The 27,812-nt window shown below is 40.8% G+C and overlaps 1 protein-coding gene and 1 long non-coding RNA gene across 6 annotated transcripts in view; one reads left to right on the top strand and one right to left on the bottom strand.

The window, feature by feature from the left end:
* The first annotated feature begins 3,045 nt into the window (after positions 1 to 3,045).
* Positions 3,046 to 14,095, top strand: LOC145525343 (uncharacterized). The gene is made up of 5 exons (XR_014068123.1): positions 3,046 to 3,152; positions 3,343 to 3,427; positions 12,476 to 12,731; positions 13,158 to 13,219; positions 13,851 to 14,095. It is a non-coding gene; the product is annotated as an uncharacterized LOC145525343 (long non-coding RNA).
* A 495-nt stretch (positions 14,096 to 14,590) lies between these two features.
* The window catches only part of TRPC6 (transient receptor potential cation channel subfamily C member 6), a 139,728-nt gene continuing 126,506 nt past the window's right edge, over positions 14,591 to 27,812 (bottom strand). For 3 of the 5 annotated variants that reach the window (XM_081538127.1, XM_081538128.1, XM_081538130.1), the window contains 4 exons: positions 27,459 to 27,533; positions 18,635 to 18,718; positions 17,093 to 17,168; positions 14,591 to 16,186 (listed from right to left, as the gene is read on the bottom strand). In XM_081538127.1, coding sequence (XP_081394253.1) covers positions 16,035 to 16,186; positions 17,093 to 17,168; positions 18,635 to 18,718; positions 27,459 to 27,533 — 387 coding nt within the window. In that variant the 3' untranslated portion in view covers positions 14,591 to 16,034. Of the gene's footprint in view, positions 16,187 to 17,092; positions 17,169 to 18,017; positions 18,250 to 18,634; positions 18,719 to 27,458; positions 27,534 to 27,812 lie in introns of all 5 variants that reach the window. The other 2 variants (XR_014068122.1, XM_081538129.1) reach the window with 2 other exon arrangements.

Genomic DNA, 27,812 nt, shown 5'->3' with positions numbered 1-27,812 from the left:
TCTCACCTGGATTTCTTCAGAAAATAAGTGGGGTAACATCCTAGGAGGGCTTTACAGAGTGGGGTAATGGCACCCTCTAGTGGCTGACTTTTGTCAAGCTGCCTTCTGCTGATCTTGCCTGGTAAATTCAAAAACAATTTCTTCTATGTCTAACTTCACTGCAGATAGACAGGAGCAACTTGACCTGAACAGGATGATTGCTTCAACACTCCTCCTCTTGAAGATAGTTTCTTCTTTTATGGTTATATAAAATGCATGCATAAAGTACCAGCCTTGCCATTAAAAGATCTGGAATTAGAATATTGGTCTCAAGCAAGAAACATGTTCACTCCTTCTTTTCTTTAAACCTCAGTATGGGGACTGCTATGAAGAGTGAAATAAGCAAATATGTAAGGCATCGCATGACGCACACCCAAAGAAAACTAGTGCACATTAAACAAGTATTCTCCAAGGGGACTACTCATTGACATTTTCTTACTCTGAGTATTAGAAAATTGACTTTAATTGTCAAATGGGAAATGGGATCCCAACAAAAATGAGCAGAGGGGCACAGTGATTATGAACAAATATTTCAGTTACCTTTATATGATATTGAGTTAAATGCTCTACAAGGAGAATTAAACCAAACTTACTCTGTATACTTATCAGAACCTCCTATGTATCTCTTTTATCAGTTGCAGAGCTCGAGCTCCAATTCATTCCTACTGTGGAGCTGAGGTTTGTTTTAACCCATATGACAAGGAAATGGAAGAGAATTCTAATGGGATAAGCAGCAAAACCATTCTTTGTGTGTTAGCTTCTTGGGCCCTTTGGAACCAACTGAAGGAAGTATTTCATATTTGTGATCTCAGGACCTGGTGGTGCAGAGTGGGAGCTGTCCTTGCCGCCAGGGGCTCTGCAGATCTCTGCTGTCACACCCAGCTCAGGAGCAACACTCCATGGGCTGTGAGAGGGTATGGGAGGGACACTGTAGTGGGAGCTGAGACACACCCTTCCATTTGTTCAGTACTGTAATACTCCCTGCGCAACGCCATCAAACACGTGCAAGCCGCCCTCTATCCGTCTGTCCACAGAAACTACCACAGCTCCCTCTACAGCACTGTCGTTTTCAAACAGACCTGTATTTAAGTCCTGATTCTACCACATTCATACGAGGTGCAGTTAATGCTGCAGGGCTTGGGGCAAATATTGTGACCTATAGTTCTATTTATTTGTTTATTTTTGTCTGTTTTGGGTCTTTGTTTCTGCGTGTGCTTTTCTCTAGTTGCGGTGTGCAGGCTTCTCATTGCGGGGGCTTCTCTTGTGCAGTATGGGCTCTAGGGTAGGCGGGCTTCAGTAGTTGTGGCTCCTGGGCTCTGGAGAACAGGCTCAACCATTAGGGCACCTGGACTTAGTTGGTCTGGGGCACGTGGGATCTTCCCAGCTCAAGGATTGAACCCATATCTCCTGTATTGGCACGTGAATTCTTTACCACTGAGCCACCAGAGAAGCCCAAATTATGTGATCTGAGTGAGCTCGAATGTTCTCATTTCTGCTAAACCAGTAATACCTACTTCACAGGGGTGTCTGAACAGTACATGAGACCGCAGAGGTAGAGACCTGGCACAGAATCTGGCCTTGACGAGTGATTTATAGGTGACAACTGTGGCTGATGATTATTACTAAATGTTCTACAAGTAATAAGGATCTTTGAATGATGAAAAATTAAACTATACAATAAAAATGTTATCATTTAAGAATCTCTGTAGTTTTGGAAGTGATTTATTTTATATTTGAACACATCTACTTGTGAAACTCAAATGTCACAGCAGAGTCCCATGCATTGTTAGGGAAGAAAATGTGATGGAGAGATTTGCGTGTGGCCCTTGTACAAGTCAAGGCCCTCATGGCATTCACTCTTTACACAGTCTTCAGGGCACCTTCTCAAAGGCCATGGTTATGACCAGGGTTATTAGAGACCACCAGAGACCTTAGAAAAGCCAAGGAGCTACTGCTGGGCTACCAGGCAGGCTGCTCCAGAGGCTGGAAGGCACACTGGTACTCGAGCTGAATCCGCCAACTAAAGAACCACAGTATCGACCCTTCTCTACCAGGGAGTGATGCTGGAGGGTGACCCCAATATATGGCTCACACCAGCCCTGAGTTTCCAAGGGCATCTAGCTGGTCCTGAAATACTGGCTCAAGTCAGTCAGTTTTGTGAAGAAAATGATGGCAAGTTCTCCCTTCCTTCCTTCATCAGCTCCCCTCTTGACCTGTAATTCTTGGGGCAAGCATTCTGGTACACTTATTGTCATTTCTTGATAGAAATGTGCAGAGAAGTGGGCACAGAATCTTCCCATTACCAGGCAGCTTGGTATCTGTCATTAGGTTCTAGTAGATATTCGGAAAGCCCTGAGACTGGTGCCAGTTTCCTGGCATGCTAGGGCAACGTAGTCCATGTTAAAGAAGTTACAGGGAAACAAAGGGGAAAGGAGAGAAAGATTCAGCTAGAAGCTTGCATGTATAAGCTGTGATCAGAGAGAGTATAAACAGGGCTGTGACTGACGCAGTTCACTTCCTGCAGGTATGCCAAGAGCAAAGGTGTACGGAGAACATCCCCACGGGGACTCTGACCCAGCCAGTCTGATACTCCTGACATCTCACCAAAGTGCCATAACAGGGATGACGGCGACATGAGACGAAGAAAGACGGCTCAGCTTCTAGAAGGGGTTTTCCTGGAAGTTTAGCGGTAAAGAATTCGCTGGCCCTGGGTCAGGAAGATCCCCTGGGGAAAGGAACAGCAACCCACTCCTGTGTTCTTGCCTAGAAATCCCATGGACAGAGGAGCCGGGCGGTCTACAGTCCATGGGGGCCCGAGTCAGACACGACTTAGAGACTAAACCACCCCCACCAGATTCTAGAAATGAAGGTCTGAAACAGGCCCCAGGCAGGTAGCTGGAGAAGAATGCTGCTCTCGCTGACTTGAAGATCCTGCTAGGCTCCTGAGGAAACGCAGAGTAAAAGCCTGGCCTTCTGTGACGTCAAAGCTCCTGCCACCTGGCCGGCACGCATTTCCGGTCCGACCTCCTCCATTGGCGTCTCAGCTCCAAGCCTCCTCCCTTCCTTTCTGTTCCTCAGATACAGCACTCTCCCGCCTCAGCGTCTCTTTTCAGGTGGGCCCACGAGACTGTTCTCCTCACCTAACGTGCTAAACTCCCTCCCTCACCTCCGTTCGGACTTTTCTCAGGAGGCCTTTTCACTCACTCTACTTAAAATGGCAACTCCCTCACCGCCTCAGTTTTCTCCATAGCACACGTCACCTTTTAACACACTGTGCGCCTCACTTAGTTATTCCGCTTCTAGGCTACTTCCCGTTCCTGAATGTGGGTTCCGTGAGGAGGCAGAGGTTCCGGGCGCCCTTCGCCACCCAGGGCAGTGCCTCCTACAGGTGGGTGCTCAAAGCGTGTTTGTTCCACAGCAAATTAAGTGTAGAACTCGCTGTTCTCAGCCCTGTGTCTCAGGTAGGGCACAGAAACTCCAGGAGACAGGAGGCCTGAGCACGAGGGGCTCACACGGGGTTGTCAGGGAGGAGTTTCTGATCCAGTGGGCCTTCAGAGAGCCGGTGTGTTCAGGACTCAGCAGTAGAGTCCTTCAGTCTGTGGGGTGGTAACTTCGGGGAACAGATATAAGACTGAGGGTGCCAGTAACTAAGCCCCTGCCATCCGGACTCTGAGGGTACCAGAAAACAAAGCCCAGGATGAAGCTGTCTCCATCAGAAAGAGCAACCCTATATTGAAATCAAATTATGTGTGAAGTTTGGAGGGGAAACTTGGGAACCCAAGGCCTACAGACAAAATGGGGTATGTGGGCCTTGATATTTCTCTGGATGACTCCCTCCCCCAACCATCTGGCAAAGGTCAGTGAACACCTCAACCTGGTCTTTATTGAGCCAGATCCATATCCTGAGGTGTGTCCTGGGATTATTTTATCTCAAAAGTGAGCTGGGCAACCTAAATGACCATCAACAGATGAAAATGAACTTAGAGATTATCATACTAAGTGAAGTCAGAGAAAGACAAATATCATATATCACTTATATGTGAGTCTAAAAAAATTATACAAATGAGCTTATTTACAAAACAGAAACTGACCCACTGACATGAAAAACACTCTTCAAAGGGGAAGTGGGGAGTGATAAATTAGGAGTTTGGGTTTAATATATACACACTATTATATATGAAATAGGTAACCAACAAGGACCTACTGTGTAACATAAGGAAATATACTCAATATTTTGTAATGACCTATAAGGTAAATACTCTGAAAAATAGATATATATGTACATACAACTGAATCACTTCGTTGTACACCCGAAACTAACACACCATTGTAAATCAGTATAGTTCAGTTTTAAAAAGTGAATTGGGTATCTGGGGAGGACAAAAGGTAAAAGATGTCTGAGGATTGTATCACCCAGTGTCTGACAGAGATGCTCAGTTTTACTGTCCTCAGAGAAACATGTTCTTATTTAATCCTTATGTCAGCCTCATGAGGAAGACATTTTTAAGCAACTGAGGAAAATGAGGCCCTCGGAAATGTTCAACATTTGTCTAAGCTCAAGGCAGGGTGGTAAGTGTCAGCAGCTGGGGGGCAAGTGTCCTTCCAGGTCTGTCTCAGAAGCTATGTGCGTCTCTCTGAACCACATTGCCACACATTGGCATCAGCAAGGTGGGGCCAGCCTGCCTGGTTCCTTGCAAGTCCTGTCGCCAGCCTGCCCGAACTGTGTCAGTGTGACCTCCCAGATCTGGGATAGAATACCTGTGGTTTGGTCAGCAGCCAGGCATATGGGAACAAAAAAACCCCAAGTTGGATGTCATGTACAACACAGTAATTATAGTTAATAGTACTGTATTGTATATTTGAAAGTTTCTCAGAGAGTAGATCTTGAAAGTTCTTGTCATAAGAAAAAAAAAAAATTGTAACTATTTGTGGTGATGGATTTAAGCTAGAATTATCATGGTGCTTATTTCACAATACAAGCAAATCATTATGTTATACGTCTGAAAGTAACATAATGTATTATGTCAGTTACACCTCAATTTTTTAAAAAAAGAGAATGAAAAGAATTCTGAGTGGTAGAAGCCAAAGTGGACCCACCGATTAGCTCCTTTCAGGAAACCAGTCAAAGACTGGGTTGATATTTGGTCTCTTCCCAGTACTTATCAATGAGATTTTGGTAGAAGAGTCTCAATTATTCCAAGCAAATGGCAACTCTTATGGGGTGAAATTCCATCACTGACTTTGTGTTCAGGGAGGCTGCCTTGCTCTGTGGGGCAATTTGTAAACATTTTAGAGATATCACTTTTTTTTCTCTTTTTTTGCACTTCACCATAATCTCAGGATGCCAAGTGTACAGCAAGGATTACTCCCCTCCCCTGATGATAAAGGAAACCAAAGTAGCAGAGATAAAGGCAGCTTCCTGCTGCCCCTTTCTCCCTAGAAATTCTGATCGCACTGTGTCACCCAGGCAGACCTCCTCTCAAACTCTAATCTCTCTTCTGATGTAGATGAAAGGTGATGCCCAGGAGGTTGGGACCAGAATAAATTTCTCAAAAAGTGGAAAAAAGAGCCCAAGTCAGGCCAGACTTGTGTGTATTCTCTGTCAGTCTAGGGTAGACCCCTATGGTGACCAGACAGAGAGAGACCTGCAGCATTAGACGTCTGTGTCACTCACTAGACCACAATGCTGACCAAGCCTGAAGGAGGTCACTGGGGTCTCCTGTCAAAGTGTTTGCACAGCAAGTCTTGAAAGGGTTTCTCTCAGGAGTTTTCTCTGCCCAAGGCCTGTTCTATTTTTCTTCTCCTAGGGAATAGCAAGCCCTCCTGGAGTAGCAAGGGGCATCAAACACATTCATCCAATATGTATATTCATTCAGGAAATATACTTTGAGTATCCACTGTGTGCTGGGAACCCTGTAAGTACCTGTGACACAAATCCTGTGGCATAGTAGTAAAGAATCTGCCTGCCAATACAGGAGGTACAAGAGACACTAGTTTGATTCCTGGGTTGAAAAGATCCCCTGGAGAAGGAAATGGCAACCACTCCAGTATTCTTGCCTGGAAAATCCCATGGACAGAGGAGCCTGGCAGGCTACAGTCCATATTCAGTCAGACATACCTGAGCATACAGACACAATATATGTTTTTTGAGAGATCATGCAAATCCTTTTTTGGTGGCAATAGTGGCGTGAGTATTGTAAAGTAGGACATGTAAGGGAATCATTAGTCATTGGCGATCTTTGATGCATTTTATTAAGGCTGTCCTTGGTTGTTGCATTCTCCACAGCCTTTTATGACATTTCTGCTGTGCTTTAAGCTAGGGACACTGCTATGGTGATCTTGGTTGTAAACTGGTCTAATTGAACAGACCCATATTCTAGATTTTTTTTCTTGGACCTACTTGCATCTAAAGTCACCAATTCTGGGTCTCATTCTTCTTTGTGAGGAATGAGGACCTCTTTATAAAGGACCTCTTTATCCAGAGGTCTAGATAAATTCAGTTTGATGTTCATAACTGCTTAATATATCACCCTTATTAAGATTACACTTCAAAGGAATGTATTATACCTCTACTTAAAGGAATGCCAACTGGTGGGCAATCTGAAGGGCCTAGCTGCCTCATGAGGTATGTCAGTCCAGCATGTGTGTGTAACTCTCAACATTTATCTAGTTCAATGAAGTAGCCACCTCTGGAAACAGCCCGGTTTCTGATGCCAACAGACACTGCCTGGTTTAAAGAGATGGGAATACCAGACCATCTGACCTGTCTCTTGAAAAACCTGTATGCAGGTCAGGAAGTAACAGTTAGAACTGGACATGGAACAACAGACTGGTTCCAAATAGAAAAAGGAGTACGTCAAGGCTGTGTATTGTTACCCTGCTTATTTAACTTATATGCAGAGTACATCATGAGAAACACTGGGCTGGAAGAAACACAAGCTGGAATCAAGATTGCCCGGAGAAATATCAATAACCTCAGATATGCGGATGACACCACTCTTATGGCAGAAAGTGAAGAAGAACTAAAGAGCCTCTTGATGAAGGTGAAGGAGGAGAGTGAAAAGGTTGACTTAAAGCTCAACGTTCAGAAAACTAAGATCATGGCATCTGGTCCCATCACTTCATGGGAAATAGATGGGGAAACAGTGGAAACAGTGTCAGACTTTATTTTTTTGGGCTCCAGAATCACTGCTGATGGGGACTGCAGCCATGAAATTAAAAGATGCTTACTCCTTGGAAGGAAGGTTATGGCCAACCTAGATAGCATATTTAAAAGCAAAGACATTACTTTGCCAACAAAAGTCCGTCTAGTCAAGGCTATGGTTTTTCCAGTGGTCATATATGGATGTGAGAGTTGGACGGTGAAGAAAGCTGAGCGCCAAAGAATTGATGCTTTTGAACTGTGGTGTTGGAGAAGACTCTTGAGAGTCCCTTGGACTGCAAGGAGATCCATCAATCCATCCTAAAAAAGATAAATCCTGGGTGTTCATTGGAAGGTCTGATGTTGAAGCTGAAACTCCAATACTTTGGCCACCTCATGCGAAGGGTTGACTCATTGGAAAAGACCCTGATGCTGGGTAGGATTGGGGGTGGGAGGAGAAGGGGATGACAGAGGATGAGATGGTTGGATGGCATCACCGACTCGATGGACATGGGTTTGGGTAGACTCCGGGAGTTGGTGATGGACAGAGAGGCCTGGCGTGCTGCAATTCATGGGGTCGCAAAGGGTCAGACACGACTGAGCGACTGAACTGAACTGAACGACTAACACAGAATCTCCTTGGTTTCAAGAATCTCTTGGGGCTTCCCTGGTGACTCAGTGGTAAAGAATCTGTCTGCCGGTGCAGGAGATATGGGTTTGATCCCTGGCAAGACATGAGACAATCCCACATGCCGTGGAGCAACTAAGCCCGTGTGCCCCAGCTACTGACCCTGGGCATTGCAACTACTGAGCCCAAGTGTTCCAACTACGGAGGCCTGAGTACCCCCAACACCCTGGAGCCCGTGTTCCCTAACAAGAGAAGCCACCACAAGAAGACCATGCACCACAAAGTAAAGAGGGGCCCCCACTTGTGGCAACCAGAGAAAAGCCCACAGCAACAAAGACCCAGCATGGCCCCAAAATAATTAATTAGAAAAGGAAAAAAAAAAAGGTACAAGCCCACTGTACATTGGGAGTGGAGGGGATGTTGTTGGGGCTTCTCCAGATGTTAGCAGACCCCTTTACAGCGCGCCCCTCTCTGACATCTGTGTGCTTTTGCTCCTCAGTGTCTGTACCTGACATGCTCTCTGCAGGCCTGCTCTTGGGCTACTGAAGCCTTACTCAAAGAGCCTGGGAGTTTTTGTCCTCTTGGGGAAGCTCCTAGATGAAGACCAATGGACCAGAGGCAGAACTTCCTCCAGGCTGATGAAATATTTTAGGGCAGGTACTCTATTAGATCTCAATCAAAAAAATTTTATTTACAACCTATTATATTCATTGCAGTGTGCTGGATGCCCCTGCCAGTAGCAGTACTAGAAACAGAAAACAAGTAGTTTATGTAGAATCAATAGTTCGACGGGGCCTACTTTAATTTATTCATCCTAGAGAGCCATACAACACTTGAGAAGAACTTCTTTACCATCTGCCAAGTGGAAAAGGAAGGCTTAGCGGGATTTTGCCTGCATCACATGTTTGTGAGGATATCTCCTTCCCTGTCCTGCTTTTCCCAGCTCTTCATCAGTTTGTCCTGGGCCTGGGAGCATGGCTTCATTCCAAGTCTGCTTCTGGGAAACATTATTTAAGACAGCCTATATGAAAGCAAGCATCATGCCAAGCCACCACAGATGTATTTCCAATGCCGCTATTTCCAGGAGGTGGAAAGAATAATGTGGAAAGAAAAGCCTACGGGCAGGCTTCTTTGAAATATGTTACTTCCAACCAGAAGTCTCATTGACCTGAAATAACACACCTCTCCCCCAATACGTTGATGCTCCCCCTGGGGGCTTTCACAGCATCGAACAGGCGACATGTCTGACTCCTGTGTCTGACTAAGGCTCCTGGAGGGTAGAAAATGAATCCTGATTATTGTTTGAATTTTAAGTGAAATTGCTGAATAAGCCACCTATTGCTGACACTCACAACATCCCAGGATCTGTACTAGACAGGGAGATGCATAAAATTTCCTGGAATGAGAGTAACATTAGATACTCCTTGTGTAAAGCACAGGTCAAAACACACTGACAAATGAGTCCAGGCTTCATTTTCCACTTGGCAGATGGTAAAGAAGTTCTTCTCAAGTGTTGTATGGCTCTCTAGGATGAATAAATTAAAGTAGGCCCCATTGAACTATTGATTCTACATAAACTACTTGTTTTCTGTTTCTAGTACTGCTATTGGCAATGGCACCCAGTACATTGCAACAAATGTAATAGGTTTTAAATAAAAATTTTTTTGATTGAGATCTAATAGAGTACCTGCCCTAAAATATTTTATGATAATATTTTATAACAATACAGACTTACCACGATCAAAAGTAACATATGTGCCTTAACAGTTTTCTAAATATTATTTGAATATGATTTCTTTTTTCAAGGAAGGAAAACCTTCCTTGAAGTTAGACCAGGGGGCCAACTTCCCATCTGTATGGCAAGAACTGTTAATAGTCTCTGTATATTTCTTTCTTACTGATCTCAACAGATCCCTTCTTAGCACAATGCTCCAGACACATTTTCCAACTGATGAGAGCAACATGAGTTGAAACCTAAATTTCATACAATATTATGAGATTTAGGAGAGATTTAAGACAGGAGATTTAAGAATGAGAACCACATTCTTTCTCTACAGTTGCTAACATTAACTGAATACTTATACACGCCAAGAATGATTTTCTGAGTCTGTGTATTAACTCATTTTATCCTCACAGAAACTTTATGCATGAGGTGATGTTAGCTTCTTTTCATCTGTAGAATTTAGATAATTATACCCAGAATGGTTAAACAGCTTAATGACAAATGCACAGCTGATAATTGTCATAGGTCAGATTCAAGGCCACATGTTCTGGCTCTGGATCCTATACTCTGAACTGCTGGGCTGAAGAAACTCAGTAGAGGAGGTAGGTAACATACAGAGACTAGAGGGAAATGTTGAAATCATTGAAATGAAAATGAAAGAAAAGGACAAATGAGAAAAGAAACAATCAAAAAGTGCAGGTTTGTAAGCATAATCTATTTTTTGTGGCTGTGCTGGTCTTCATTGCTGCATGCAGATTTCTCTTTAGTTGTGGCCAGCAGGGCCTACTCTTCACTGCAGTGTGCAGGCTTCTCACTGCAGTGGCTGCTCTTGTTGCTGAGCATGGACTCTACAGCGAGCAGGCTTAGCTGCTCCGCAGCATGTGGGATCTTCCAGGAGCAGGGATTGAACCCATGTCCCCTGCATTGACAGGCAGATTCTTAACCACTGGACCACCAGGGAAGCCCAAGCATAACTTTTTTTCTAGGATTATAACCATATTTTGAAAAATGTCTTTGATTTATATATACACATATAAAAAACAGGCATATATTATAGATGCATTATATGATTACAGACTAAATATAATGACAAACTATATATGTGTGTGTATCTATATTATTCTAAATGTTAATAGTAGCAACAATATGACAACATGTTAACATTTTTTAAAACATCATGTAACACTGACATTTTACTTCTTCCAATTATTCTGAAGGATAGTCCATTTCCTGAAGGAGAGTGAAGGGTAAATGTCAGACGACCGAATCACAAAATACTGGAAAGGTTAAGGCAGAATCAGAGAGTTGGCATAGTACTTTTAGTCTCAGACATGATAATTAGTAAACTTAATTTATTCCGAGACTGTTCTTGTAGTGATACGGAAGTCTATTTTCATGGACAAGGATGAGGACAAAAAGGCAGGGCAGTGACGTTCAAGACTCATTTGTTGAATGTCGTCATCAAGGTTTCCTCTAATGATTTAGGAAAAAAGTTAATGTTCTGTGCATTTACTAGAGGGCATGCCTATTTGTCTACCTTTTACACACTGTTCCAACTGTTTATCAGTAGATATGACAAAAGCTTACGGCTTTCAGAGTGGCCATTAGAAAAAGAAGAAAGGTAAAACGTTCTCAGATTCTGTACGTACCGATAGTTCTCTTAGTTTTTACTTCAGTGTCTTCGATAACATGATACGTAGGGAGTACGATGACTATTATGAATCTGAAAAACTATTTTTTAGCACTATGACTAATATGATCTCTTTAGTAGGTATAATTCCCCTTATCATTGAATAAGTTGGCTGCTTGCTCTGTCATTTTCAAAGTTTGAAAAACATGAATCAATGCCCCTCTGATCCACCTACACTGGATAAATGTCTGTCAAATGGCATTGATATAAAAAAGCCTATCATAGAGTTGATCAGTGTCTCTAGCTACTTACTCAGTTGTACAAAAGTCTCATCAAAAATTGATTTCAAAATGAAAGCTTTCTGTGATTTGAGAATAGGTGTTATCAAATTCATACTGGGAAAGTGTTTTTAACAATGTCTATAGAAACATTTACGGCCATTGTTGCTGTAAATACAAAGTAAAGAAGAAACTTCAAGTGATCATTCTAATGATTCAATTAATTTGCCGTACTTACCTGGGTCTTTTGTTTTTGGTGTATCTCTAACCTCAGCTAGTCACATATAAAAGCAAATACTCAGAACTAAGTCAATGTTTTCTATGGTAACAGCTGTTTAGCTGAATTTTGAACTTGACTGTCAGTGGTAAAATGCTGTGCTGTACTCCTACACAACCTGTGATTAACTTGCTCACTTGGAAAGCTGCTCGATTAAGTTTCCCAAGTACAACACAGAGGTCTGGGTCAAGAATTCACATCCTTTTTGGTAGGTTCCAGCATTTTCTTGTAGATGGTTGTAGAGCAGTTAGTTGTCATTTTGGTATTTTCATAAGAAGGCAGTAAACTTCTACTCTGCCACCTTGAGCTAATCTCTAGACGACTTCTTCTGACAGTGATAGAAGCTCAAAACAGATGAAGACCAAATTTTTGATATTGTTAATATTTTAATTCTGACATTTTTGGTATTTTTTCTTGCTGCTAATTCAACCAGGAAATAAGTTTACCTTTTTATTCTATAATATTTTATTGTTCTGTACTTTAAATTGTCTGCCTATATTGGAGTGGACTTTTTGTTTCAGTATTCTATAAAATAGAGATTATATACTCATTTCCTTTATCTCACTTTCAAAGGATATATTAATCCTTTGATATACTATGTCATTTGTAGATTAGGCTAAACTGTTAAAAAACACTAAAGTGTACTTAAAAAATTAACAAGTTTAAACAACGTGTACTTATTAAAAAAGCTTTTCTTAATTATATGAAAATGAGATTCAGATCTAAAAAAAGAATTTGTATCTTTCTCTGCTTCTCTAGTGATTCAGCTTGCAGCCTCTAGTTGGGCAGAGGCTCTCACTATGGTAGGACCTCACGCCCAGCACCATTCAGCAGAGTGGTGGGGACGCCTGGCACGTGACCGCAAAGAATGGTTTCAGGGTGAAGGAGGAAGCCGTCTCTACTTGTTGGAACAGATGAAGGTTCATACTCAGACTGTGGCACTTGGAGAAGCATCTCTTCCTTGGCCTGAAGCTGGATATTGGTCCAGACAGTGATTCTGTTGGAGTGTTTGTAGGTCAGGCTGCCTGGTTAGCAAATACTGCTGCATAGTCTCTCCATTTTAATTGAAATTTTAGTATTGTTTTTTCTTTTTTAACTATTCACATAGTGATAAGATTCTTTCATATAGGAATAGTGCTGGTTGGGTGGGATAGATTGTCCAAACAAAGTCAATCTGACTCAGATTGAGTCACAGCCACTGAATTCACTCTCTCTCCCTCTGAGCCCCACACTCATGTCCAACTCTTGGCCTCGCTCACTCTATGCCCCCCCCTTAATATAAATCTCCATCTCTTATTCTCTTTTGTATCTGAAATCCTTTTGAAATTAGATCTTCTCTTTACTCATAGACTTACTTGATTAATGTGATTGTGTGCCTCTGGACTGGGTATACAATGGAACTGTGGATTTTCAGGTACAGGCCATTTTTCTTCCCTTACAGATTGAACTATGAGCTTTCACACTGAGACAATCACACTGCAGATTAGCTGATCAAGATCCCAGGTATGTGTGAGACCTCTGTTGTGAAGCAGGCCTAGGTTTTAGTCCTGATTCTGACATTTACTCTATATGCAAGTCACTTAGCCACTGAGCCTCTGTTTTCTCGTTTCTAAAAGGAGGATAGTAATCACAGTTACCTTATACAGCTATTGTAAGCATTGTTTGCTGTTGTTTAGTCACTTAGTCATATCCAACTCTTTTGTGACCCCATGGACTGTAACCTGCCAGGCTCCTCTGTCCATGGGATTTCCCAGGCAAGAATACTGGAGTGGGTTGCCATTTCCTTCTCCAGGGGATCATCCTGACCTAGGGATTGAACCGCACCTCCTGCTTGGCAGACAGATTCTTTGCCACTGAGCCACCAGGGAAACCCATTGTAAGCATTAAGTTATATTAAATTACATAGAGCAGGGAAAGCATTTATCACAGTACTTAGCAGATGGTGGGTGTTCAGTAAGCACTTCTTATAGTTGTATTAAGTCTCATTTTTTTACTTGGTTGCAGTCTCCTTGAGGTCAGATGCATTTTCTATCTCTTAATCCCTGGCAAAGTGTTAAGCAGACAGTAGATTCTGGTGATTAATTTTATACACCTAGTAAAATAACAGTGAATTTGTATTCTTTCTCAATTTTAGGGTAAGAACAGCAGAGAGTAAAACAGGCCCAGGAGCGGCGGGCAAGGCGTGGCCCTCAGGGAGGAGCTGTGTGGTCAGAGTATCAGACATCACTGTTCTGTCCTCCTCCTGGGACCCAAAGTCCAGAAAGCTCGAAATCTCAGAGAAGAAATATGAGAGAGAACAGTTTGGATAAACACATTTAAATTTCTTAATCACCTAATTGTAAAAGGTTAAGCTGATTCAACATGAATACATGATTTAAAGCCAGTGGTCTTGAGACTTTAGAAGGATGGTTGTGCTTTGACCATCCTTTGCCAATATTCCTTGAATTAAGAAGCTCTTGCTGGAATTCTTAAACCCTTTCTTAAAATATGCTTGGTTTCTCTTTCATCTTCCAGTTAAAAGGAAATGAGAAGAGATGCCAATGCAGCTGCCCTGTGAAGGAAATATGTTGACCTCAGGACATCTAATTTGAATAATAACATGTAGCACTTTGCCTTTTGAGGGAGCCCACCATCATGCCTGTTGCATTTCCTAAAACTTAACATCTTGTCAAGTCAATCCAACTTAAAAGTCCGTCCATCTCACCAACTGTTACCTGGTGAGCCTGGCCACCGCAGAATTGCTGGTGCTCCTGGCGGCTGAGTGCTGAGGAATCTAAATATTTTTTGTAGAATCTTCTAGAATCAAGCCCATTTGCTGTCATAGAATGCTCCTTGGCACGGAGGCCAGTCTCTTGCATGGTACAACACACAAGGTTTTTGCATTTAGGTTATTTTAATTCATGCGTAGTGAATTTGGTATGAGTTTGATTTTTACAATTTCTGATTCAAATATTGTCATAAAACATTTGAAAACAGACCTTTTCTATATCACTAAATAACTTTCCAATTAAGTAATACCACAAATACAAAACTCACCTAATATAAAATCTTAGTTAAATTTTCAGATCTGGTTACATAAAGCTTTTTTAATGTAAACTAAATCAAAGTTGGGGCTAACCAGATTCTCTGCGACCATTTTATCTTTAAAATAAAATTTTGCATATGAAGCCTCTCTTTATTGAGTTTAAAGCAGCACTTCCAGTCAATGCCCAGCAACATCTAAATATTGATAGTCTTCGGGTAGCTGAAGTGTGAACCTTCATTTCTTTCTTTTAGTTGTTCTAGATATTGCCTCAAATCATCAATACATAATAGCAATCTCTTGGTAAATGCTCATGAATGCAAATTCTTGTTTTATATATTTTGAGAGGAGGGTAGGATATACTGAGAATAACATAAGTATTTGCAAGTTCTGTCAACACATTTTTTTCCCTTTCCATCTGATGCCGAATGTGGGAAATCACCTATAAAGACCCCTGGGAATGGTACAAAATTGTGCTATCATTGGACCAAATAACCACAATTGTCTGTGGCTTTGATACTTCTCCAAAAAAAAGGTTCTTATTTGACCAATATCTTTTTAGTCACAATAAAAAGTATAACTTAAAGAGCTTTTAAGTGTCTATACTGGCTGCAAAAGAAAATAGGACAAGCATTTCATATGCACGTGTGCACGTACACACACACACACACACATACCACACACAACTAGGTTTCCAGGGTTCACTGAAGGCAGCACTTTTTCACTGGTAACATATCCAAAGAGATGAATCAGAAAATTCAGGAAAGATTTAACACCACTTTGCACAGACAATATCAATCCTATTTTGTGGGGACTAAGAAGGGTGGATGATTAAACAGTATTCTCTAAATAGCAAGAGATTATTTTTCTCTAACTTCAAGTCTCGAAGTCACCATCAGGGGGTCCACAGAACAGGCAAGAAGATGCCTGAAGTCACCATCAGGGAAGTAGCACAGTGCAGTCTGTTTGCCCCTGCCAGCTGAAACCATCCCCAGACAGACACTAACGTGGCAATCATATCATCACAATAGTTAGAGCCAAGAAAGCAGTTTATGAAAAAAAGCACCAAACAACTGGGTGTAGTTTTCATCATAATCTGCAATCTTTAACCTGAATAATGAAATTTAATCACCAAAAATATTAAATAGTAGAATTCCAAATGATAGGATGACCCAAGTTATCTTTGAACTTTTTCTTTTTTAAAAGCTGATCACAGTGGCACTTAAAAAAATAAATCAGAAAATAATATGGCTTCAAGTGGACGAATAAATATGAATTTTTAAGAAAGTCTCTGCATTATCTATTGCTTTCCTCTTGATTTGTCTCCATTGATAATTTCTCCCCAAGTTTTCTAATAAGTTCTGCCAGGTCTTCTGAATTCTGAGTTTTTTCTTCAAGGAGTTCATAGCGGAGACTTGAGATGTCTTGTTTAATTTCCTTCAGTTCCCCTTTGAAAAACCAGAGTGACAAGAAGTCAATTGTAAATACGTAATGCAGAGAAACTAGTGATTCTGTATAGATCAGAATCCATTTTAATTCCACACACATCTGTATTTTGAATCTTTTCAAAGGAAATCACTCTTAATGGGGGCAGATTTCTATTTTCTCAGCTAAGTATTTTGGCTAATGAAAATATTATAGAGAAAAATTATAATGGAAGTCCTCCTAAAATAATTGAAATGGAAACATTGGCACAGATGTTACAGGGTTTGGGGGCAATGGACCCTCATTTTCCCCATCCACTTATTTCTCCCTCCAAATGTAAGTGAAAGCGTTAGTCACTCAGCTGTGCCCAACTCTTTGCAACCCTGTGGACTGTAGCCTGCCAAGCTCCTCTGTCCATGGGATTCTCCAGGCAAGAATACTGGAGTGGGTGCCATGCCCTCTCCAGGGGATCTTCCTGACCCAGGGATCAAACCGGGTCTCCTGCATTGCAGGCAGATTCTTTACTGTCTGAACCACCAGGGAAGCCCTCTCCCTCTAAAGCCCCCCATAAAAATAATACAGTCCACTTTCCCTGTCTGCAGGTCCTGCATCTAGAATATGAAGGATAGACTGGAATACAATACTTACTCCTTTTTTATGTAAGGAACTTGGTATTGACACAGGTCCTAGAACCAATCTCCTACAAATACTAAGGGATGACCATAGTTACTTATCTAGCCAACTGCATCTGCCCTGTGGAGAAATAGTCTATATTTCCCCAGCATGAGGCAGTGTTGATGCTTGGTGCAATGCGGTCTTCTCCTCCCCTTGAAGCCCACCCTTCCCATCCCCACCTCTCCAGCTCTCTCCCTCAGCTCGGCCTCAGGCCCCAGGTCCTGGCTCACGCTCATGGGCTGACTTCAACTCACCTTCATTCACTTCGTCACTCTCCTTGTCTATCTGGGCTTGTAATACATATCTTTTAATGAGCCTCTTCATTATTTTCTAGACAGAGAAAGGAGAAATCCATCTTGTTTTACGTTCATGACCAATCTCATTTGGAATAAACTTCTGAATCTCTCTCTTTAGTAAATACTTTGAAGTGATAGCTATGAGAGATTAAGATGATTTATCTGGTAGGGAATGTATACTATCTACAGATTTTAAGGTAAATTTTCACATCACCAGGGCCAATGACTCAAGAGTTAATTCATGAGAAAAGAGTAAGTTTAGAGCAAACATGTAATCCTGATGTTCATTGTTTGTATTTTACATGAAAAATGTTAGAACAAGACACAGCCTTTCAGCTGGGTGGGTCAAAGGTGTGCAGTTTTGCCTGTGGGAATGGAAAATTAAGCAAATGTGCCTCATTTGTGGATTTTCCCCTCCATTACCAAGAAATATAGCCAGTTTTGATTGTATACTTCCTAATAATTTAGGAATGGCTAGTTTCAATGTAATAATATTTCTCCAGCACTTGGCTTCTACCATGAGGATACTGCTTTTACTATATACTTTTTATAAAAAATAAGAGGCTCAGCACATGTGTAGGAAGTCCTGAGTGGATGGATTTATAGCTAAACCAAATCTTACTACCTAAGCCCAAAATTAAATGCTAGACAGTAAAGTCCTACTTTCAAGAACTTATCCTAAGGATATAATTAGGTACCCAAACAAGTCTGTTCCTAGTAGCACTACTTATAATAGTGGAAGATATAGACCCTAAATGTCCATCAATAGGGGGTTATTTATTTGTACAAAGGAATACAGTACATCTACTAAAATTAATATGAATATATGCTTTGCGAAGTGAAAACTATTACTCTTTATATATTATTAACTCATTTACATAACTGCATATTTGTTGTTGTTGCTGTTTAGTCACTAAGTTGTGTCCGACTCTTTTGCGATGCTGTGGAGTGTAGCCCTCCAGGCTCCTCTGTCCAGGCAGAAATAGTGGAGTGGGTTGCCATTTCCTTCTCCAGCGGATCTTTTCAACCCAGGGATCAAACCGGCATCTCATGCATTGGCAGGTGGATTCTTTACCACTGAGCCTCCAGCAAAGCTCAATATTGCATAAGCATTTCTATAATAATATTAAAATGTATGTAAAATTATATACATACATATAATCATCTGGCAGAATACACAAAAAGTAAGTAGTCTTAATTTCTCAGTAATAGGGTTTGAGGTGATTTTTACCCTCTTATGTTTTTTGTAATATAGTCTTGATACAATAAACATGTAGGGTCTAAGTTCCATGATGGCAAGATTTCATCTATTTACTTCTGTATCTCTAGTACTTATAAAGTACATGGTATGTGGTAGTTACTCAATAAATATTTTTTGTATTAGTGCATTATTACTGAAAAAAATATCATAGCAGGTCATTATCCTTTCAATAATTGCATAGTGTGAGTTTCTAAATATTACAAAAAACTAGCCTTATTTCTTTAAAAAGTCATGCTTACCTGATATTGTCTTGGAGGATTACTGAAACTGTTTAACTGGAAATCTTCTGAGCTCCTTATACTTGATTGTTTACTATGCGCAAACTGTAATTTGAAAAGAATAGAATTGATTCTTATTTAATTTTTAAATAATGTGACGGCATTTATCTCGTAGTTAGATATGTGATAGTTACACATATGAACTAATAGTCTTATATACATAAATAATCTTTTCTATATGTATAGTGCCATTTTAACTTAATTTGCTTAATATTCTGTCTTCCAACACAAATCATAGATGTTTTAGGTGTGTTCAGCCTCTTGGTGGCTATTAGAGGTTGTCTGAGGACTGTCTTAGACTTCGTGGCTATCAATCATGCTGTCATGAGTCCCACAATTGTATCCTTGGCAGAGGGATAGCAAAAAAGTTGAGAAAATAATAGTGGTCTCAAAAGTCCGCTGGTGAGAGAGCCACAGCCCAGCATGATTGACACCATCTGCACACACAGTAGACCATGATGAGACTCCTGAGGGAACACCAGGAGGCGACTTTGTTGAGGGATAGGATCCAAGTGTCAAGAAAGCATTAATAAATGGGTTTGAATTTTAGGATCTGTATAGCATCCTATCTGGGCAGCACTTTTCAAATAATACATATGCTTGAAGAGGCAAATAACAAAGAAAGCAATCTGCAAGAGAGGTGGTAAAGGACCACATTAACATGCTAAGAGAAAGATTAGAAATCTCTTTAAGGCATTTTCTAAAGGGAAAATGGCTTTACAAACAAATACGTGGGAGAAACTGAACAAAACACAATATCTCCAGATATAAATTTTGGGGGTGCAAAATTTTTTCAGGGATAAAGAAACTTCAAGACCATTTACTAAGATAGCCATGATTTCTATTTCCCAGTGATAGATAAGTTGTTAGAGCTAAGGCATGATTGGTTGCTTCAATTGTGTCTGACTCTTTGTGATCCCATGGACTGTCACCCACCAGGCTCCTCTGTCCATGGGATTCTTCAGGCAAGAACACTGGAGTGGGTTGCCATTTCCTCCTCTGTTAGAGGTAAAGTGAAAGTGAAAAGTGAAAGTGACAGTCGCTCAGTCGTGTCCAACTCTTTGCCACCTGCTGGACTATACAGTCCATGGAATTCTTTAGGCCAGAATACCGGAGTCAGTAGCCTTTCCCTTCTCCAGGGGATCTTCCCAACACAGGGATCAAACCCAGGTCTCCTGCATTGCAGGCGGATTCTTGACCAACTGAGCTATCAGGGAAGCCCAATGAAATTCAATTAAAATCTTTAACTTCAATTCGTTGATGCTATAAATGGCCACACATTGAAGTAAAGCAGCTATGCACACATTCATCCATTAAACAGGTATGTATGAGCGTCTTCTATATGTAAGGTACTGTGCTATGTCCTGGATATTTAATGAAGAACATAATTATCTAGCTGAGTTATAATAATAGGAAAAATATGGCAAGGCTGACAAGATTCATAAAAATATATATAATTGGGAAGATATTCTTTAGATAACATCTTTTTTCATGTAGCTAGTTCCCTTTCTCATTCACCCTTTCTAAAAATGTCAATAAAATATCTATTTTTTTTTACTTAATATCAATTTTTTAGAAAATAAGATAAAATTATACAACTGACCAAATTAACCAGAGAGATGGCTTACATTCCGTAGAAGAACTATTGACAAAAGCCTGAAAACGCAAATCTGGTTCTGCCACAGGTTAGCTGTGGAACACTAGGTGAGCAGCTGAAACCCTATCATCTCTCCTGATAGTGAAGAGACTGCCCTAGTTAATCTCTGGAGTCCTTCAAACCCCGTTAATTTATGAATTTGTGACACAAATGCTAACTTCAACATATTTTAATATTTAATTCATTTGCAAATAATATAACCATTAATTTTATAATGATATAAAATATAATGATATTTAACGTATAATATTAGATAAGATTCCTGAATTTCAAACTGTGACTTATGCTTTAAAGACATCATTAAACATGATGACCAGAGTCACACTCACTTCCACCCCTCAGTTTTTAAGCTAAAGCATGGAGGGTGAGGACAGGTTCACAATCAGAGGGAAAGGATCCAGACAAAGGGAATTTTTGGGCATCACAGCATCTACTTTGAACACCTGGCCTCATGGTGGCAAATTATTAATTTAATGTCTTCTTTTGTTAGAGGCCACGAACACATCCAAATGGTGTTCATGGAAGTTAGAAAGTGAAAAATTATACTTCTTTGAGATTATTGTAGAGATGAATGTGTGAACCTTAATACGCGATGTGCCAATCATCCCAAATTAAAGCAGCTCCTCAACACACCACGCCTATGGCAATAATCCTTTACCACACAGGTGTCTTTCATTTGCTCTTTTCTAACTTAAGGCCTTTGTATTTGTTGTTCCCAATTCCCAAAACATCATCTTCCTGGGTCTTTGCCTGACTGACTTGCTTTGTCTGATCCTCTGGAGTTGAGGTCAACGTGTAAGTTCCTCAGATGGCTTTCTCTGCCCACCCCAGGAAAACAGATCTTGAGAAAGCTGGGCCTTCTGTATCCTCCGTGCTCTGTGCATGCTAAGTTCCTCTAGTCCTGCCTGACCCCCTGTGACCCTAAGGACTGTTGCCCACCAGGCTCCGCTGTCTGTGGAATTCTCCAGGCAAGAATACTGGAGTGGGTTGCCCTCCAGGGGATCTTCCCAACCCAGAGATTAAACCCATGTCTCTTATGTCTCCTGAATCGGCAGGCAGGTTCTTTACCACTAGCACCACCCAAGAAGACTTCTGTATCCTTCATAACATGCCAATTGCTTTATTTTTTGGCTTGTTTACAGGGTATTACCTACATCCTCCTGGGCTCCTCAGAAGGAGGGACTTTGTTTAGTTCACCTCAGTGTCCCCAGAGCCATCCCTCTGTGACAGATGGTAAATGCTCAAAAGTTGTTGGCTGATGAAACAACAGTTAAACAATTGAGCATTTTGAAACAGTGCTCAAAAGTTGTTGGCTGATGAGTGAAGAAGTACTTTTGGGTAACTAATGGAGATCAGTTGGTTTCCAGACACCTTGCTGTACAAGGCATGTACAATCTAGGTTCATGAAACAGCTGGCTGCAACTCAACCACATGGGAAAGATATATCTGAAACCTGGAGAGCTGGTTTCAAGGTCTGAGGCAGATGACTTACAGACTAACATACCGGATGACAAAGAGGCAAGGGAAAGCCAGAAAAGAGTTTGAAGAACACATACAATTACAGGTTTTCTAAAGAATGCATACAGTGTGTCATATAGTTTTAGCATAACACATGGCTCCCCTTTGCATGCGCCCAGTAGGCAGAGTCTGCGGTTTCTCAGTTGCAACATTTTTGACACTTTGGGCTGAGTAATTTTTTTTTTACTTTAAAAATTCCATGTATCTGAAAATTAAATGTCCACTTTTCAATGATGGGTGTATCTAAGAAGCCATAACAAGGAAAATTAGAAAATATTTGTAACAAAATAATAGAATTTTATATCACTAACACTACCATTTAATAGAAAAATCTATAAATCACTTTTTAAAATCCAGATGCACATTGGAATTTTTGAAAAATACAAATACCCAGGTATTGTTTTTTTTCTCCAAAGCTCCAGATTAATTCCAATGAGCAGCCATGTTTAAAAGCAGGATTTTAAATTTGATCTTTTACTTTCATCTAGCCTGCTTCACTTTTTCTATTTCATGTTGAGTGCTCCCATTTCATTTCATTTATGGGTTGGGTAATTCCTTACTGTGGGGGTCTTCTAGTGCATTGTATAATGTTTGCCAGTATCCCTGGTCTTCACCCCTAGATTCCAGTAATAGTACCCATCACTAGTTTTGACAACCAAACCTGTCTCCACGTGTTAGAGATGCACCCTAGACTGCTGGTCATTTGGGATAAAAATCAGCTCTCACTGGGGACCACTGATACAATTAAATGGTACCTGACTAAACAGTAATAAATCCACTTGGATCTTCTTTATGTGATGAGTTCTGCTCTAAATCTGCAATATGAATTTGAATGCAAATCTCGCATCTATACAGCAAAAGTTTAATCAGTTTCTAATACGTAGTAGGTATTCAACAAACAGGTTTAAAAACTTAATAACCCCCAGGAGTAGTATGTAAGAAGAAACTTACCCAATGGTGCAAAGAAGCATTTTAACCACTTGGTGGCAGAAAATTCTAATTTATATTTGTTTTGATGTACGGCCACTAAAATAGACTGAGAAGTCGAAGCGATTCAGCGGGCAATATGAATAGCATTTAAACCTTAGTGATTTGGACATTTACAGATGATACTGATGTAGAATATGCAATGGGAGTGAGGAAGGGGGTTTGGTGAGTGGAAGCAGGAATAATTGGGTGTCTGCTCTGTACCTGACTAATATGCAAATATACACCCCAGTTCTGAAGGAGCACCGCCTGCTGCTTTTTTTCATACCTTCTACCACATTTCCTGCACTCTTTATGCTGTCTTTCTTTCACTTCCTAGTAATTAGTTTGATATTAGCATTTTTCATCTTGCTGCAGCTTCACTGTAGGATGGGAGTGAGGAATACTAAATAACTTGTTATTAAGCGGAACAAGCAAGCCTCAGTCTTTGGAATTTTTTATGTTTGGACATAGCAACAGTTCTGCGAGTTTCCCACTCTCCACAAGCATTGAAAGGTCTGAGGCTGGGATCATAGCAATGAACTGAAAAGGTATAGGCAATATGATCAGTCAGCAGTGGGTGCTGAAGTGTGGGAATGAAGCCACGTGGTGCAGTGCTTGTAAAAACTCTTACTTTGGAATCAAGTAGATGTGGATTTGAATTCTGGCTCTGCCATGTGTCTGAAATGGGACTTTGAGCAATTCATTCCACCTTTGTTATCCTCAGGTTTCTCATGTATAAAATAGGGAAAATAATATTACCTACATCCTAGAGCTGATGTGAGGATTAAAGAGATAAGTGATGTAGAATGTGCAGCTTGACATACAGTTGATATTGTACAAGTGTCAACAACTATTTTTACTGTGTGGAAGGGTAAATATCTACTTTGTGGCTTTAGACCTGTTTCATGGTTAGTTTGAATCTTTTTTGTGTGTTTTTTTTTTTTTCTGAAGACACTTCGCTGAATATTGCTTTTCACTTACGTGTCCATGACTAAGGCATTCAGGCAATGAAATATTCAATGATTCCCACACCCAGATGAGCATTAGAATCTCTTAAGGACCTAATGAAATACACATTTGCAGGTTCCATGGCCAGAGATTTTAACTTGATAGCTCTAGAGCAGAGGATGGGTACTTTGTACAAATTCATCTGGCAAAAAGACCCTCGTGATTGTAATCGGAACCACTATATTATATAACTGTTTCATCAGATGACTAAAAAGATAGCCTCTGACCTAACTTAAAGCTAAAGGACATAGTTCTTGGATATGTAACTGATGAAAAAAATCTACACATTTCATTCAGTATAGTGCAGAATGGACCCAAAATGCTAACATAATGTCTTTATGCTCCACACTGGCCTGTGGTCTGGGTCACGTGAAACTTGCTCTGAAACTGACACTTGAAGGTGATCTGTTCTAGAGCTGGAACAGAGCATATATTCAAAAAACTATTTGGCATTTTCAGGTTTACATATGTAATATAGTACAGCAGGACTGAATGTATGCTGTCCTTTCAGACTCTGTGTCTGAAAAGCTAATGCTAGAAACCACCAAAGTGAGTGACAGAATTAAAAGAGATGACTAAAGTATCGTTGTGTGGCTCATCTGATTTCCATAGTTTACGTGGAGCAGATATGCAGGAACAAGATGTGAAGGAATGTTCATGTGACCTAACCACTTTAACCTTCAGGGAGTCAGAAAGAAGACCCGAGTGAAATAGAAACTAAACATAGACTTCATGAAAAAGTGAGCAAAAGCCACACAAACTGAGTAAGGGAAAATACACCCTGAGAGTTCTTCTTAGTACATAACAGTGTCAAACATATTCCAGGAGGAGTTCACCTCAGCAACAACAGGCAAAAATAATTGGAACTACTTGCTTTAAAAAACATTTTCTCGGGAATATCGTTGATGTATCATGCTAAAGCACGCTATGTGAAGTGTGCCTAGTTTTGTTCATCATAAGCTTACATGGCAAGGGGAAATAGACACCTGTGGTGGTTTGGTCCTCTGGGAATCAAATGCCAAGACAGAGTCATAAATATGAAATGTGTTCAGAACCATGCTCTGAAAGATAATGGGAAGTATGAGCAGACGGCAGAAAAAGCTTCCAGACTATGAGGCTTGGCTCACTTGTGAGAGAGGGAAAGGTAGGAAGATTGAGAAAGCTGGCCACAGAGTGCCCCGGGAGAGGTCCTGTGCTGGCAAGAAATGCCCAGGACCCAAAAAGCATGACCGTGGTGGGAAAGCTGAGGGCACCCCAAAGAGGCTGCAGCAGGAGGCTGTCAGCTGACCGAGCTCCCCGAAGCAGGTTCTCTCTTGAAAGAAGACACGAGCCATACATCTCCATGGTTGCCAAAGTAAACAGCCACTCTAGAAGGTTCCTTGGTGGCCTCCCTGGTGGCTTGGAAGGTAAAGACTCTGCCTGCAATGCAGGCGGCCTGTGTTCAATCCCTGGGTCGGGTAGATTCCTTGGAGAAGGGTATGGCAACCCACTCCAGTATTCTGGCCTGGAGATCCCAAGGACAGAGGAGCCTGGCGGGCTTCAGTAAACAGGGATGCAGAGTTGAACACGACTGAAGCAACTTAGTGCACATGCACCAGAAGGTTCAGCTGACACTGGAATCAACATTTTATTGATCCTTCGTATTGATCTTAAAGAGTTTGTTTTAATCTGGGGTTGAAATTTATGCTACTGGAAAGCATAAAATAATCCAAGCCATGTTAAAAGGATATAAAGTGTATTTTTCAGATGATTTAAAGAAATTTTAATTTTCTACATTTTTGGAGACACTACAGAGAAAATAAAATTATTTGATTTGAAAGGTACTACGGATTCTCTCTGCCTGGAGAATTCCATGGACATAGACTGGAGGGCTACAGTCCTTGGGATCACAGAGTCAGAGACAACTCAGTGACTAACACACACACACATATTCTATCATAAAGGGAAAAAAAGCATTTTCATCCCCCTTAAACTTTTTTCATACTTGTTCAATGATTTATTGTTTTCACTCATCATACTTTCAGTATAAGCAATTTCTAACTGCAAAGTTATAAAATCCAACTCGAAAGTGAAAGTATGAGTTGCTCAGTCATGTCATCCTCTTTGCGACCCCATGGACTGTAGCCCTCTAGGCTCCTCTTGTCAACGGAATTCTCCAGGCAAGAATACTGGAGTACGTAGTCATTCCCCTTTTCAGGGGTTCTTCCCGACTCAGGGACAAATCTGGGTCTCCTGCACTGCAGGCATATTCTTTACCATCTAAGCCACCAGGGAAGCCCCAAATCCAACTGAACACTGACCTATTTTTTTGAAAAATTTTATTGAGTTAATTATAACCAAAGGACAAAAACTGCTTCTCTGTAACAAGTACCTACCAGTGTTTGTGATTTACAAAGCATCAACTGAATCCTCCCAACAATTTTATGTGATGGGTTGTACAACTTGATCAATCCTATTTTGTCGATGAGGAAATTAAGGTTCAGAGAAATTAAATGAATTGCTAAAGAGGCAGAGATGAGATGAGATCTCAATCTTCTGACTACTTAGTTCAGTGCTCTCACTATATCAATATTTTATCAATACTTAAGAGTATTCCTATTTTGTTAGAGGAGGTAACACACTTGGCTTAAAAACCAAACAAAATCACAACCCTCCCTGGCGTTTGTGTTGCATGTGGTGGCCCTGGAACAGAGCTCTGGCTAATGAGAGAGAGCAGCAGATGTTGTTGGGAGGCACTTCCGAGGGTGGTGACCGACTCCTCCGGTGCCCAGGTTTTCCTCTGCCCCCCTTGCTTCTTCATGCCTGAATAGTGGGTGTGATGTCTGGAAGGAAAGGTGTCATCTTGCATTTGACTATGATAAAAAATATCCAGGAGAATCGCAGAGACTCACTCCTGACAAGAACCCTGTACTGCCAACTCTGGAGAGTTAAATGAGAAGGGAGAAAACAACTGTCTTGCTTAAATCGCCATGGTTTTTTAAATTATTATTATTATGTGCAACTGAATGCAAGTCCCACCTAATACATCGCTCTTCTCCTAATTAGTTCACTCATAATTTCCTTCTGCCTTGTGTCCCTACTATGTGCCTGCTGCCAGAATGAAGCACAAGTCCTCATCACGAGGGATTCTGCCGCTTCAGATTAGGGAGCTGATGCAGCTCTCGGGTACACTCCTCATTATAAGCTGTGCTCAGTGGAGCAGCCACTGAATTCTCAGGGAGCCTCTTTTGACAACCCCTCGATTACTGACAAATAATGCGGCTCTGGTAGGTGTGCAGAATCTCCACCTAAGCTGTGGAGAATTACGTTAATTACATCTCCATCAGGTCCCTGACAGATTCCTCTATTGTTTTAATTTTTCCTTCTTTACATCGCAAGTCTATATTTCATCACCCCAAAGTACTCCAAATATGCATCTAATATCTGCCTTAAACAGCCATGTAATTCTTTTTGCTGATTTACTGGACACAGGCTTGTTTTCACTTCTCAACAGCAGATTCTTTGAGCATTGCCAGACTGTTAATTCTTTAATGTGTCTACTGTTTCTTAAAATTGCTTCTGAATGTGTGTCCTTCTCTCTGGAAGATAAGCCAGCTCATAAGTGTGGCTCCATATTTTCAAATATGATCTTACCTGTTTTCTGTCAAGTGATAATTTTGAAAGGTCTTCCTGACTTCCCAAAATTCCAAATTTCTTTCCTTCATTTCTCTTTTAAAGATAGAGAATAAAATGAGTACAATCACTAATCATACATTGAGAACTGTAAAATGAATTTCACTCTTCCTTCATCCCACATCCTAAAAGCCATTGGTCTAATTCTCCACCTAGCTTCTTTGAGAGGAACATACTCTTACTAGGGTCTTTCCTTTGGTGAATACTCGGACATTTCGTTTGGACACTGAATTGTCTGGGGTTGCAGTTCTAACCACATGTTACTAAGAGCTACATGCTTAGTAACGTGGAGTAAGGTGAGGGAAATTTTTGCTA

The sequence above is a fragment of the Giraffa tippelskirchi genome, chromosome 11 (genome assembly GCF_054371585.1).
Source record: "Giraffa tippelskirchi isolate mGirTip1 chromosome 11, T2T-mGirTip1v1.2.pri, whole genome shotgun sequence".
In the NCBI taxonomy this organism is placed as follows: Eukaryota; Metazoa; Chordata; class Mammalia; order Artiodactyla; family Giraffidae; genus Giraffa; species Giraffa tippelskirchi.
The sequence above is the reverse complement of the archived record's forward strand: the minus strand, read 5'-3'. Positions and strand labels throughout refer to the sequence as shown.